The sequence below is a fragment of the Brassica napus genome, chromosome C6, assembly GCF_020379485.1.
Source record: "Brassica napus cultivar Da-Ae chromosome C6, Da-Ae, whole genome shotgun sequence".
Taxonomy (NCBI): Eukaryota; Viridiplantae; Streptophyta; class Magnoliopsida; order Brassicales; family Brassicaceae; genus Brassica; species Brassica napus.
Genome location: NC_063449.1, coordinates 11790586 through 11804617, shown reverse-complemented (window position 1 = coordinate 11804617; position 14032 = coordinate 11790586). Strand labels below are relative to the sequence as shown.

The 14032-nt window shown below is 40.5% G+C and overlaps 1 protein-coding gene across 1 annotated transcript; it reads right to left on the bottom strand.

Moving 5' to 3' along the window:
• Window positions 1–8701: 8701 nt before the first annotated feature.
• On the bottom strand, window positions 8702–9117 carry LOC106387051 (glycine-rich RNA-binding protein 8-like). Its single transcript, XM_048759643.1, has 2 exons — window positions 8985–9117; window positions 8702–8829 (listed from the first exon to the last, which is right to left on the bottom strand). The coding sequence occupies exons 1-2, from the start codon at window positions 9115–9117 to the stop codon at window positions 8702–8704; spliced, it is 261 nt and encodes an 86-aa protein (XP_048615600.1).
• Window positions 9118–14032: the final 4915 nt, after the last annotated feature.

Below are 14032 nucleotides of genomic sequence, written 5' to 3'. Positions count from 1 at the left end.
AGAGAGTTGTTGTCTGCTCTAATAAATTGATTCTGTTTGATACTCAAGATAATATATTGATATGGTATCAGTTGAACTCCAGAAGCAAAGCCATTGTGACCAAAGGTTTGGCTTTTAAAAACTTTTAGTTGTAGGGGAAGTTCAGAGCTTGAGATGTCTCGTTTTCGAAAATTGATTTGTGGTTCTTGTTGTCTCTGTGCGTTTTCAATCATTATAGGACTTACACTTCAAAATCGATTATGGGTTAAGTCTCTGACTGTTTTTTCATGTCTGTTGCAGATGAGTGAATCCATCTTAAAGACTGCTAGGTATTGATTCAGTAGGAATGGTGTAGAGCCTGTTGGTTCCTATATACACACGATTGTTAGGTTTTCAGAGCTCAGGCTGTGTGTGTGAGAAGAAGCCACTAAGGGCGAAATGAGAGCTTGAACTGAAGAGAGAAAGGTCTGATGAAAAGAGTATGAACTTGGACAGAAACAAGAGATTTAGAGAGATTAAGAGATTTAAGTATAAGAAAGGGAGAGATTAAGGGATTCTTATCCAAGAACACACTTTGTATTATGAAGGAGGAGGGGAAATCCCCCTCTCTCTCTTAAGAGAGTTACAAAACGTTCATGATAGCCTTTATATAGGCTTTACACTTTGTAAAATCATAAACCCTTAATCTAATGGATATAAATGACTTGAGATGAATGGATGGCTAGGATGGAGTTTTCTTGTTTGCAATCTGAGTGAATTGATCTGATTGGAGTAGAGAATGCTGGCTGGTGATTGGTTGATTCAAACTGGTCAAGGCAAGGGCTGGCTCCTGATTGGTTCCCTTAAGGCTCCCATGAACCTTTTTCATAAAGATGGCTAGATACATGGTCAAGGCTGCTTTTCCTTTACAGCTCAAAGACAGCCTGTCATTGACCACACCCTAGCTCTCCCTTATCCACAAACAGTCACAAGATAACTCAGGTTGTCTTCTCTTGCGCCCTAAGTTTGCACAGCTTCATTTCAGGTTGATCCGGAAAAGTACGGTCGATGGTACGGACCGCCCGTCCGTACCTCGCCCTATTTTTGTACCAACTCCCAATCTTCTCAAATGGTTAAGTCTGAACATGATCTTGGTCGCCCTAAGTTTGTACGGTCTGTACGGTCCGTACCGATGCTCGACCCTATTTCTCCACCATCACCCAACTGACTCCAAATGGTGTCTAAGTCCCTCCTGAACTTGACCCTAACCTTGCACACCTCATTTTGGATACTTCTGGACACTCTTGAACACTCCTACAGCCTTGATAGACAATCTCCGGAGGTCTTGCCCTATTCTTGCTCAAGACCCAAACTCAACTCAACTCCTCTTTTGGCTCCATTTCTTTCTTCAAGTCAACACTCCCCCTCAAGCTTGACTCTAGGTGATCCTAAGTCAAGCTTGGAACCTTGAAGAACTCCCTCATTAAAAACCTCACCAAGGAAAACCCTTTGGGACAAAACCTTGATGAGGGAAAAAGAGTAGAGCCTCCAAGGCCTAGGGATTGGCCAGTGAGCCTATGTGCCTTAGTATAACTGAGGTTTAGGCACATAGGCTCTGGATCACGGCCTCTTCACTTCACCACTCTTCTTGGACTTCTTCTTGAACTCGGTTTGTGTCTTCCCTTCTCTCATGGCTTCTCGCCATCTCCATCAGGTAAGATCACGCCCTCTTCATTGAGAATCCAAGTAAGGTACCTGATACATCATTCCACAAGTGTATCAGTTCTCAAGAGATAAACCTATCATGAATGTATATTAAGAGATAAAGATCAGGTTTACTCCCTTGTATAAATAGTGAGGAGTGGCCGCTCTTCACATGCCACTTGAATCCCTCACTTGCTGAGCTTAACAGCTCCTTTTCTTATCATGCAAGCTCATCCATACTCCCCCTCAAGCTTGAGACCGAGTATAAGGAAGTTCCAAGCTTGATGGTGAGCGCATGATAGCTCCATGATAAGCCCTGTGGAAAGCACCTCCATCTCCTTTGGACTTGATGCTTGAACCTCCACTACATCATCATTGCACTGAGGAGACACCTCAGCCCACTCTCCAAGCACCTCACACGCCTTGTTGAGTGACCTTCTTCATCCCTCTACTTCGGCTGAATCACTCAATGATCAGCTTGCAATGACCTTGAATAACACAGGTCATTGAAAAACAGGGTCATCAGGTGGCTCACTTTGCTCCCCTCCTCAAGCTTGGATTGAGTATGGGTCCAAGCTTGAAGTGAGCCTCAATGAGCCTTAAGATCAGGAGCGCAACATCTCATAGAGTGCGCTTCAACCACTGATCAACCCTTCCCTTTATCTCCTATGCCTTCTGGTCACCGGTCTCCTCCAGACTTAGGTGATGACCACTCGCCTTGTGTATCCACACATACACCACAGTGACCATTCCCAATGGGTAAAGTCTTCCTCTTCTGCTCGGATTGGTGATGGACAGAGAGCACATCTTGTGAACCTGAAACATCACTCAAACTCCAGCAAAGATAAGACACAAGCATTGGGATCAATCCTTGACTAATCATCAAGTTTGATCTCCAATGTCACAAGCTATGCAACAGATTGAAACAAGCATTATCAAGTTCACATCTTTGCAAGCAATCTCTCTAAGTACAAGCAAGATCAAATCAGATTCAAGACAAGCTACTTAGGCAATCAACCCTGCCTTAATCCGCAATCATAGACATCCATCTATGTGCTCAATGTTAAGGCAACAACAAGATGACAATATGCTGTGACCTTAATCAGTTTCTAGCTCATGTATGCAACAAGATCAGCCAATGCTTTCTATTATCCTAACACACATCACTTATAACTGAGGCAAAGCAATATTAATCATCAATCAACATCAGACAATGCAAAACCTTAAGTGATTTCAGTTTAATGAAAGCTAATAGGATTTAGACAGTTTCTAACATCCTAGCACAATCATAACCAAACCGGGTAAGCATTTTATTTCTCAACATCAAACAAGACTCTTAAAGCATCCTGGGACTGAACTAGACAATACAATATAGCATTTCATATCAAGAACCCACGGATTGCAACACTACGCAACACTACACACAACCAGTTTCAATCACATGCTCATATCAAGAAGGTTTAGGATTAGCTTACAACCAAGGAACCTGAGCTGGTTCCTTGAGCCTCCTTGGTAATAGGTCACGAATCTGATGGGTAAGAGAGCTGGATCGTCACCCAACACCCTCTCCTTGTGTTCATAACCTTCTCCTTGAAACCACAACTCAAAAGGCTCCACCTTTCTTCACAGCTCCAAGTCACCAACTTCAGGAACAAGGGGAAAGCTTTCTTCTTGAATGGTTTCAGCTTGGACCAGAGTTGAGACACACCTTTAATGGACTGGAGAGAGGAGGCACGACCATGATAAACCTCCTTGGCTTCATACACCTTCTTCTTGAAGAGAGAGAACCAAAAGGACAGATCTTCAATGGCTTGGATTTGAGATGAGACTAGGCTTGTGATGTATATGCGGAAGCTGGAACCAAGTTCTGATGAACCTGGCTCTGATACCATGTTAGGTTTTCAGAGCTCAGGCTGTGTGTGTGAGAAGAAGCCACTAAGGGCGAAATGAGAGCTTGAACTGAAGAGAGAAAGGTCTGATGAAAAGAGTATGAACTTGGACAGAAACAAGAGATTTAGAGAGATTAAGAGATTTAAGTATAAGAAAGGGAGAGATTAAGGGATTCTTATCCAAGAACACACTTTGTATTATGGAGGAGGGGAAATCCCCCTCTCTCTCTTAAGAGAGTTACAAAACGTCCATGATAGCCTTTATATAGGCTTTACACTTTGTAAAATCATAAACCCTTAATCTAATGGATAGAAATGACTTGAGATGAATGGATGGCTAGGATGGAGCTTTCTTGTTTGCAATCTGAGTGAATTGATCTGATTGGAGTACAGAATGCTGGCTGGTGATTGTTTGATTCAAACTGGTCAAGGCAAGGGCTGGCCCCTGATTGGTTCCCTTAAGGCTCCCATGAACCTTTTTCATAAAGATGGCTAGATACATGGTCAAGGCTGCTTTTCCTTTACAGCTCAAAGACAACCTGTCATTGACCACGCCCTAGCTCTCCCTTATCCACAAACAGTCACAAGATAACTCAGGTTTGTCTTCTCTTGCGCCCTAAGTTTGCACAGCTTCATTTCAGGTTGATCCGGAACAAGTACGGTCGATGGTACGGACCGCCCGTCCGTACCTCGCCCTATTTTTGTACCAACTCCCAATCTTCTCAAATGGTTAAGTCTGAACATGATCTTGGTCGCCCTAAGTTTGTACGGTCTGTACGGTCCGTACCGATGCTCGACCCTATTTCTGCACCATCACCCAACTAACTCCAAATGGTGTCTAAGTCCCTCCTGAACTTGACTCTAACCTTGCACACCTCATTTTGGATACTTCTGGACACTCTTGAACACTCCTACAGCCTTGATAGACAATCTCCGGAGGTCTTGCCCTATTCTTGCTCAAGACCCAAACTCAACCCAACTCCTCCTTTGGCTCCATTTCTTTCTTCAAGTCAACAACGATCACACTGAAGTTATGTTAAGGAGAGGTGGCAATGAAGAGTATGCTTGGAATAAGTTTACTGGCTTATTATTTATCAGATCTCTGTATCAAACTACCGTTATAATCATGTCAAATATATATTTGCTGGTTTTAGTCGATTTGGTTTTGATTTTATTACCATTGTTTATGTGTTGCTCTATTCGTAAAACTACACTGCAAAAATGCCATAATTTTTATGAAAATGACTATTGTAACTACTTTTTACACATAAAAAAAAAGAGTTTAAAGTTTAAATTTATGATTTAGGGTTGAGGTTTAGGGTTTAGGTATAGGGTTCAAAATTCTTATCTTTTCACACTGTAACTTCAAATCATAAATTTAAACTCAAAATTTCGTTTTCTCAAAACTTAATCTCAAATCTTAAATTCTAAACTCCAAACACTGTACCTAACCCCTAAATCATAAACAATAAACCCTTAACTTTGTAAAAGTTATATATAAGTCTAATTTATGGAATATAAATGTTATATAACTTCAAACCACATATAATACTTCAAACCCTATCACCACAAATCCAAACACTCAAATTCTATATCTACTAATAATAGCAATCCCAATTAATTTCAAAGGTTGTGAATCCACTTATGTTGAAAGATTGTGTCTTTTGAAAAAGAAGTGTAAGGGGTTGTGTCTTTTACAAAAGTTCTAAGTTGTAAGGTTGTGTCTTTTCCGATTAATCTATAAGGTTGTGAATCCACTTATGTTGAAAGGTTGTGTCTTTTGAAAAAGAAGTGTAAAGAGTTGTGTCTTTTCTAAAAGTTTTATGGGGTTGTGTCTTTTCTAAAAGTTCTAAGTTGTAAGGTTGTGTCTTTTCCGATTAATCTATAAGGTTGTGAATCCATTTATGTTGAAAGGTTGTGTCTTTTGAAAAAGAAGTGTAAAGAGTTGTGTCTTTTCTAAAAGTTTTTTTGGGGTTGTGTCTTTTCTAAAAGTTCTAAGTTGTAAGGTTGTGTCTTTTCCAATTAATTTCTAAGGTTGTGAACTTCAGTTATATTGAAAGGTTGTGCCTTTTGATAAATATGTGTAGAGGGTTGTGTCTTTTTCTAATAGTTCTATGTTGTAAGGTTGTGTCCTTCTAAAAATTGTCTAAAAGTTGTGACTATTCATAAGTATCTTTTAAAAAGTGAGAAGTTGTGAGTATTAGAAGAATGCGACCATTCAGATTAAAGGGTTGTGACTATTCAAATAGGCTTTAAAAAATCTATAAATAGTCTCTTCCATGCATTTTTCAATTTAAATTTTCACTAATCTACTAATAATAAAATGGTGGAAAAAAAAAGTTCTAAGCAGTTGCATGGCTACAGATTTTTAAAAGACATTCAAATGAAGCGCTATAAACAAAAAATATTAGGAAGAGTTTTACGTGTTTGGATAGCTAAAAATCCAAAACGAAATAATGAAATTATTAGTCTTAACTTTCTTATACTTGATGAAAAGGTTTGTGTTCACACATACAAATTTGTTTATTTACATTCATGATATTGCGATATTTTCCTGATGTAATTGGTAATGTTAATCCAATCACAATTTGATATTATTTGTTTTTGGCTGCAGAATGAAACAATTGTTGGTTCTATAAATAATAAATATATTCAACAATTTGAAGAATATTTTGTTGAGGGAAACATTATATTAATCACTGATTTTGAAGTTTGGAAAACAATAGAAAATTATAAAATTTCAAACCATCGGTTTCAATTGCGTATTAATGATCAGTCAACAATAGAGATTATTAATGATGCTGAAGTTTCAATTGAAAATGAGAAATTTGAATTTTTCAACTATGACCAATTTCGATTGATAGCCAATTCAAATAAACAATTTCATGGTTGGTTTTTACACATAAGTAACAAAATAGAGACATATATTAACCCTATATGTTTAGTTAATGGTTTATTGTATTACAGATGTAATAGGTGTCATAGAAGAAGGAGGAATGTTGAATTTAGAAAACATTGATATGAATTCAAAAATAGTTATTGATATAATAATAGAATGGTGAGAATATGGTTTTTTTAATAATATATATTTTACAATAAAGACATATAAATTTAAAATTTTGTTATTTTTAAAATACAGTGGGAGTAAAGTACGTTTGACAATTTGGGGTGATCAAGTTAGTAATTATATAAATGGAATAGGCAAAAAAAATCCGAAAGGTTTAATTATTGTAATAACGAGTGTTAATCCAAAACTATACTCAGGTAAATTAAATTAAATTTCATGAAATTTAAGTTTATTCAATTGGAAAGATTACTAATTACAATGCAGGGTATTTATATTTGAATACAACGTCTGCTTCCAAAATACTCTTTGATGACCCAATAAATGCAATTAATGATTTCAAACAAAGGTAAATTTTATAAGTTCTCAAACAATTACAGATTAATTAATTGTTTTTTCTAGAACTAATACATGTATTCAAATTTAAAAAAGAACCCTCCCGAGAATAGAAGGCAATATTCTTAATGGAAATGGTTCTGTTAATTTAAGTCAACATACATTTATTACAATCTCCAAACTTCTTGATATTCTTTCAGAAGAATTCGAGCAGGTATTTATATGTATAGTATTTAATTTTTTTCTTCACAAAAATACTACTTGTCTTTACATTTTTGCCAACAACAAGTTCACAAATTATTTAAATTCTAGGATAAGGTCTTTAGGTGTGAAGCCAAAATTATTGAAGTATGTTCTAGAAGTGGCTGGAATTACATTTCATGTGATAAGTGTAAAAAGAAACTAAAGAAAGATGGAGACACACTTGTTTGTGAAACCTGTCCTCATCAAGATATTACCGGTTCATTAAGGTTAACATTTATATATATATTTCAAATATTCATATTGGTTATTTTTTTATTTTTTAATAATATACAAAAGTTATGTTATTGAAAAGGTATCGGGTAGAGTTAATTGTTGATGATGGTTCAGATACAGCCTCTTTTATAATATTCAACAAAGATTTAACCAAGATTCTAAAAAAATCACCAGTGGAATTAATAAATTATATTGTAAGTTATTTCATGTCAAATAATCAGTTTATTGTTTTAACAATTTTAAGTTAATGAATCAATTTAATATATAGGAAACCATCAATGATGTTGAAACGGAAGAGAATGCTGTAGTGTCTTTTCTAAATGAAAATCTTGTTGGTGAAGAATTTATTTTCACTATAAGAATAAATTCATATAATTTTAGATCCACTTCTTCTGGTATAACAATCATCGAGACTCATAAAAAAGACTCTGCTACCAACAATGTAATTGTAAAATATTTTTAATTATTAAATCTCTGTTTTTTTAGACCTTTAAATTTACCATTTTTGTATATATAGGAAAATATAAATAAGAGTGACAGTCATATTAATTATAACTGTAAAAAAGAAGAGGATTCTAATGAGTATGTGGGGAAGACGAAGAGTGGACAGAAGAATGAAGGATCAAGTAAAAACTTTGGTAGAAGTCATTTGAAAACAAAGGAAACTAAAACAAAAAAAACTAATTTAGTGAAATCTGGGAAACAAAAAGTTAACTCAAGTAGTGATCGACCAACAAGAAACAAAAGAATGAAAGTTGATTCTTACACATGGATATAAAAGAATTTGTAATTTAGACATACATTGTATTAATAATTTTTTTCACAATATTACCTGTTAAATATTATTTTTAAATTAAATTTTATTATGTTACCGTTTTTAAATTCAATTCCTGCAAAAGAAGTAGTGACATGTACAAATTAGTTTATAGTTTCAATTTCCTTTTTACAAGTCTCCGTGTAAAGAATTAGTGAGAAAAGTGAGTAAAGAAGAAGAATAATTACAATTTATAAAATCTCAAAGGTAATAATTTCATTCCAGGGTTAAAAGGAGATGATGTAATAGTGGTTAAAAGTCATGAAGCATTGCACTTTATAGTTGCAGTATGTTTATCAAATACGGAAATAGCACAAACCAGAACCATACAACAGAACTAAACATCATAACACATAGAGAGAACCATAAACCCGAACCAGAAACGGAACGGTCTCAAACCTAATCTAATTACCAACCACCACCGCCGCCTCCTCCGTGACCTCCACCATCACCACCTCCTTATCCCCCACCCTCACGTTTGCCACCTTCACCGTATCCTCCGCCACCACCTCCTCTCGAGGAGTAGCCACCTCCACCACCACCATTGTATCCACCCTCGCGTCTTCCACCACCGAAACCACCACCACCTTTGTAACCGATCATACATTAAAAGAGAAAGGGAATTCATCATAACACATAGAGAGAACCATAAACCCGAACAGCAGAACTAAACATCATAACACATAGAGAGAACCATAAACCCGAACCAGAAACGGAACGGTCTCAAACCTAATCTAATTACCAACCACCACCGCCGCCTCCTCCGTGACCTCCACCATCACCACCTCCTTATCCCCCACCCTCACGTTTGCCACCTTCACCGTATCCTCCGCCACCACCTCCTCTCGAGGAGTAGCCACCTCCACCACCACCATTGTATTCACCCTCGCGTCTTCCACCACCGAAACCACCACCACCTTTGTAACCGATCATACATTAAAAGAGAAAGGGAATTTATCATAACACATAGAGAGAACCATAAACCCGAACTAGAAACGGAACGGTCTCAAACTGTGACACCCGCCACTTTCAAAATATAATAAATTGATAAAAGCGGAAATAAAATAATAATACAACTCAAATAATAATAATCTTCATATAATATAAAAGTCAATACGGTAACAAAAGGCCTAAAAGCCCAACATCGATAACATCCGAAATATAAAATACGATATAAACCGAAAGTCTGAAATAGGAATAACATAGACGATAAAAGTCCAAAGGCCTAAAGGCCCGATAAAGATAAAAGCGGTAAAAGCGATAGAAGCCCAAAAGCCCAATAGCACCGGTCCGATAATCACTCCTGCTCATCGGTCTCACCTAAAAGGGGGAAAGAATGAGGGGTGAGCGACAGGGGAATCGCTCAGCGAGGTATGGGATGCTACCCCGAAGTCCATGGACCCGGACATAGCACTCCGAATAAATATAATTTAATTCTAATGCATGTCAAACACAGTACCTAAAGTACTCAAGCAACAAACAATGGTCCTAGCGAGGTGCGCACTCGCCGCCCACTAACAGGCCAAAACACTACCGAAAAGGTGCTCGGTTCATACACACACCGAAAAAGTGCTCGGTAACACACGCCCGTAGACGATTTATCGACACTTCCAGTCTACGGCTCAACCGGTCGACTAAAGTTGGCCGTGACCTCCATACAATCCGGCATACAGCAGTCCGACTCTGTATCCGTCTCCAAACAAAAACAATCCTAGCTAAGAATTTACATTAAGTGAAACAATCAATGTTGAATCCTCTAACCCCCTAGTTCCGGTTTATGCAAAGAACCTAAAACTAAACAAGCAATGACAGACTCGATTTCACACAGACGGAACACATTAGAAATAAATTATACTTATTCGAGGTCCTAAGCCGAATAAGAGGAGTTCGGGAATAGACCCTCACCTTAGCAACAATAAGAGGTGGTATCTATGAACTCCAGCTGCTCAAATGGACTCCAAATCTGAAATCAGATCGAAATTTCGAGTCAGAACGCCTTTCGAACGGTTTAAAACGGGTATTTACGGGAAAGTCAACCTGCTGGTCAAAGATTAATAATTTAATTAATTAATTAATTAATTAATTAATCCGGTTTTCCCTAACCGATTTCCAATTGATTTTAACCGACCGGTTTAATCAAACCGAATCGAAATCGATTTAAACCGGTCAAACCACCGGTTGACCGAGTCACCGAGTTGACTCACCGGGTTGACTCGGCCGAGTTGGCGAGTCACCGGCGAGTCACCGGTGTCGGTCGCCGGCGGCGACGGCGGCGGCTTACCGGAAAATCAACGGCGGCGACGGCGGCGAGGCGGCGACGCGGCGGCGGCTTCTCGGCGGCGGACGGACGGTGGTCGGTCACGGCGGCTCCGGCGAACGTTGGTCGGAGACGGCGGCGCGTGGCCGGAACTCGCGGTGGCTCCGGCGGACGGCGGTGGCGCGTGTGTTTCACGCGCGCGCCGAGGCGAATCTTCGGGAGGCGCGTGCGGCTTCGTCCGGGCTCCGTTTGAGGCGTGGTTGGTGTCTACGGCTTCGTCTCGACGAGAGGAACACGATGATGGCCTTGGATGTACGAGATGATCAATGGTTAGGAAGTTATGGGTGATTTACTAAACGGAAACGAAAATGAGCTTAAGGAATGCGGTTTCCGGCGGTTACCTAGGGCGTTTATGGGTGGTGGCAAGCTGAACGTGATCACGGCACACGGTTGCTCCGGCGACGAGCTCAGGTGAGCTTTCTCTCTCTTTCTCTCTCTCTTTCTCTCTCTCTCCCTCCCTCTCTCTCTCTTTCTCTTTAAAGAAGTTGGGGATGGTGGAGATGGTGGGTGTGGTGGGGATGGTGGAGATGGTGGGGTGTGGTGGGGATGGTGGAGATAGTGGAGATAGTGGGGATAGTGGAGGTGGGTCATTACAATTCTCCCCCACTAACAAGGAATTCGACCCCGAATTCACGTCACCAAACTCTCCAATGACACCCCGAAACAGCTCTGGATAATCAATCCTCATTTGGGGCTCGGACTCCCAGGTATCCTCCTGAATTCCGTCTCCCTCCCAACGAACCTTGATCAACATGGTCATCATTCCACGATCTGCTTTCACTTGGCGATCCAATATCTCTACTGGTTGGCACAACCCACGTAACCCTTTGCCAAGGTTTCTAGGTGGTTGCTGCAAAATGAGCTCTGGCTCTCTCACTACTTTCCTCAAAACGGAAACATGAAACACGTCATGGAAATCTGATAACTCTCCTGATAAATCTAGTCGGTAAGCAACTGCTCCAATCCGCTCCAAAATAGGATATGGTCCCATATATCTCGGTTTAAGCTTCTTTAGCTTCCGAGTCTTAGATCCTCCCTGAAATGTCCTCATTTTTAGGTATACCAGGTCGCCAACCTGAAACTCCAAATCTCTTCGCCGTTTATCTGCATAACTCTTCTGACGGTCATGGGCTTCCTTAAGCCGCATCTTGAGCATCTCAACCTGTTCGACTGTCTCTTGAACCATGGCTGGTTCTATCTCACGTCGCTCTCCCACTTCCGTCCAACAAAGTGGTGTGCGACAAGGCCTACCATATAGAGCCTCATATGGTGCCATCCCAATACTCGAATGATAGCTGTTGTTGTAGGCAAACTCGGCTAGAGGTAGATACTTCACCCAACTACCTTCCCAATCTAAAACACAAGCTCTGAGCATATCCTCCAAAGTCTGAATAGTCCTCTCTGACTGACCATCTGTTTGCGGGTGATAAGCCGTACTCATATGAACTTTCGTCCCAAGCGCCTTCTGGAAGGCTCTCCAAAACTCAGACGTGAACTTTGTATCCCGATCCGATACAATGCTGACCGGAACTCCATGCAATCTTACAATCTCGCTGATGTAAGTCTGTGCTAGCTGATCAGCTCTGTCTGTCTTCTTAACTGCTAGAAAATGGGCTGACTTCGTAAGTCTATCCACGATTACCCATATGGCATTCTTCCCTCCTGATGTAGTCGGCAAACCCGTCACGAAATCCATAGTTACCATGTCCCATTTCCACTCAGGTAATGGCAGGTTTTGTAATAACCCGCTAGGAACCTGATGCTCGGCTTTAACCATCTGACACGTCTGACATTGCGATACAGTTGAAGCAACATCTCTCTTCATACCAGGCCAATGGTAATATCGCTTCAGATCCCTATACATCTTGGTATTTCCTGGATGAATCGAGAAACTCGAGTGGTGTGCTTGCCGTAATATCTCCTTTCTTAACAACTCATCATTGGGCACACAAATCCTGTTTCGATACATGAACATCCCGTTGGTGGCTGTATGAAAACCAATACTCTCCATCTCGATCTGCTTACGCAAAGCTTCATCACTATCCTGAGCTTTGCGTATCCTCCATAGTAAGTCTGCCCGCTCTACAGCCTCAGCGCCAACTGACTCTCCCTCTACAGTAACTGCACATAATCTTAGACTAGCAAGTGTCCCAGTAAGCTCCTGGACCTCTTTGGTTCCCGATATATCGCTTCTGCGCCTACTCAAGGCATCCGCCACATGATTGGCTTTTCCCGGGTGATATGTGATCTCCAAATTGTAGTCTGCTAACAACTCCATCCATCTACGCTGCCTCAAATTCAAGTCCGTTTGCGTAAATATGTACTTCAGACTCTGGTGGTCCGTGAAAATCTTCACCTTCTCTCCATACAAGTATGACCTCCAGATCTTTAATGCAAATACAACTGCTGCCAACTCCAAATCATGAGTAGGATAATTGGTCTCGTGAGGCCTCAACTGTCGTGATGCATAGGCAATGACCTGACCTTCCTGCATCAGTACACATCCCAATCCGGTGCCTGACGCATCAGTGTAAACATCATATGGTACCCCTGGCCTCGGGAGTACCAAAACTGGCGCATGGGTCAGCTGTCGCTTCAACTCAGTGAAACTCCCCGAACATTCCTCTGTCCAATCAAACTCGGTGTCTTTTCCTGTTAGCCGTGTCATTGGCTTTGCAATGCTAGCAAAATTTTTGACATACTTTCTGTAGTATCCTGCCAAACCGAGAAAACTGCGGATCTCCGTCGCATTCTTAGGTGTCGGCCACTCTGAAATGGCGCTAATCTTCTCCTGATCTACGGCAACTCCTGCTTCTGAAACCACGTGACCCAAAAATCCAATCTTCTTCTGCCAAAAGCTACACTTACTCAGCTTGGCAAATAACTGATGTTCCCGAAGCTTACCCAACACAATTCGCAAATGTTCAGCATGCTCCTCTCTACTCCGAGAATAAACCAAGATGTCATCTATGAAAACGATCACACACTTATCTAAGTGCTCACGGAATACATCATTCATAAGCTTCATGAACGCGGCTGGTGCGTTCGTCAACCCAAATGGCATCACCACAAATTCGTAATGTCCATAACGGGTACGGAATGCCGTCTTCCGCACATCTCCCTCAGCTATCGCAATCTGGTGGTATCCCGATGCCAAGTCAATCTTAGAGAACCATGAAGCTCCCTGCAACTGGTCCAACAACTCGTCGATACGCGGGAGCGGGTACTTATTCTTGATGGTCACTTTGTTCAAACCTCTGTAATCTATACAAAGTCTGAAACTCCCATCTTTCTTCTTCACAAACAACACTGGTGCTCCCCACGGTGACGTACTCGGCCTGATAAACCCCTTATCAGATAGCTCCTCCAATTGTTTCTTTAACTCTGCCATCTCAGTTGGTGCGAGACGGTATGGAGCTCGTGAAATTGGTGCTGCTCCTGGCTCTACTTCTATTGTAAGAACGTCCGCTCTA

Bases quoted from the DNA above. Each gene is read 5' to 3' on its own strand.
- LOC106387051 (XM_048759643.1), bottom strand. From the start codon at position 9,117: ATGGTGGTGGTGGAGGTGGCTACTCCTCGAGAGGAGGTGGTGGCGGAG. The intron at 8,830-8,984 runs GTAATTAGATTA...TCGGTTACAAAG, and splicing joins GGAGGCGGCGGTGGTGGTTG to GTGGTGGTGGTTTCGGTGGT.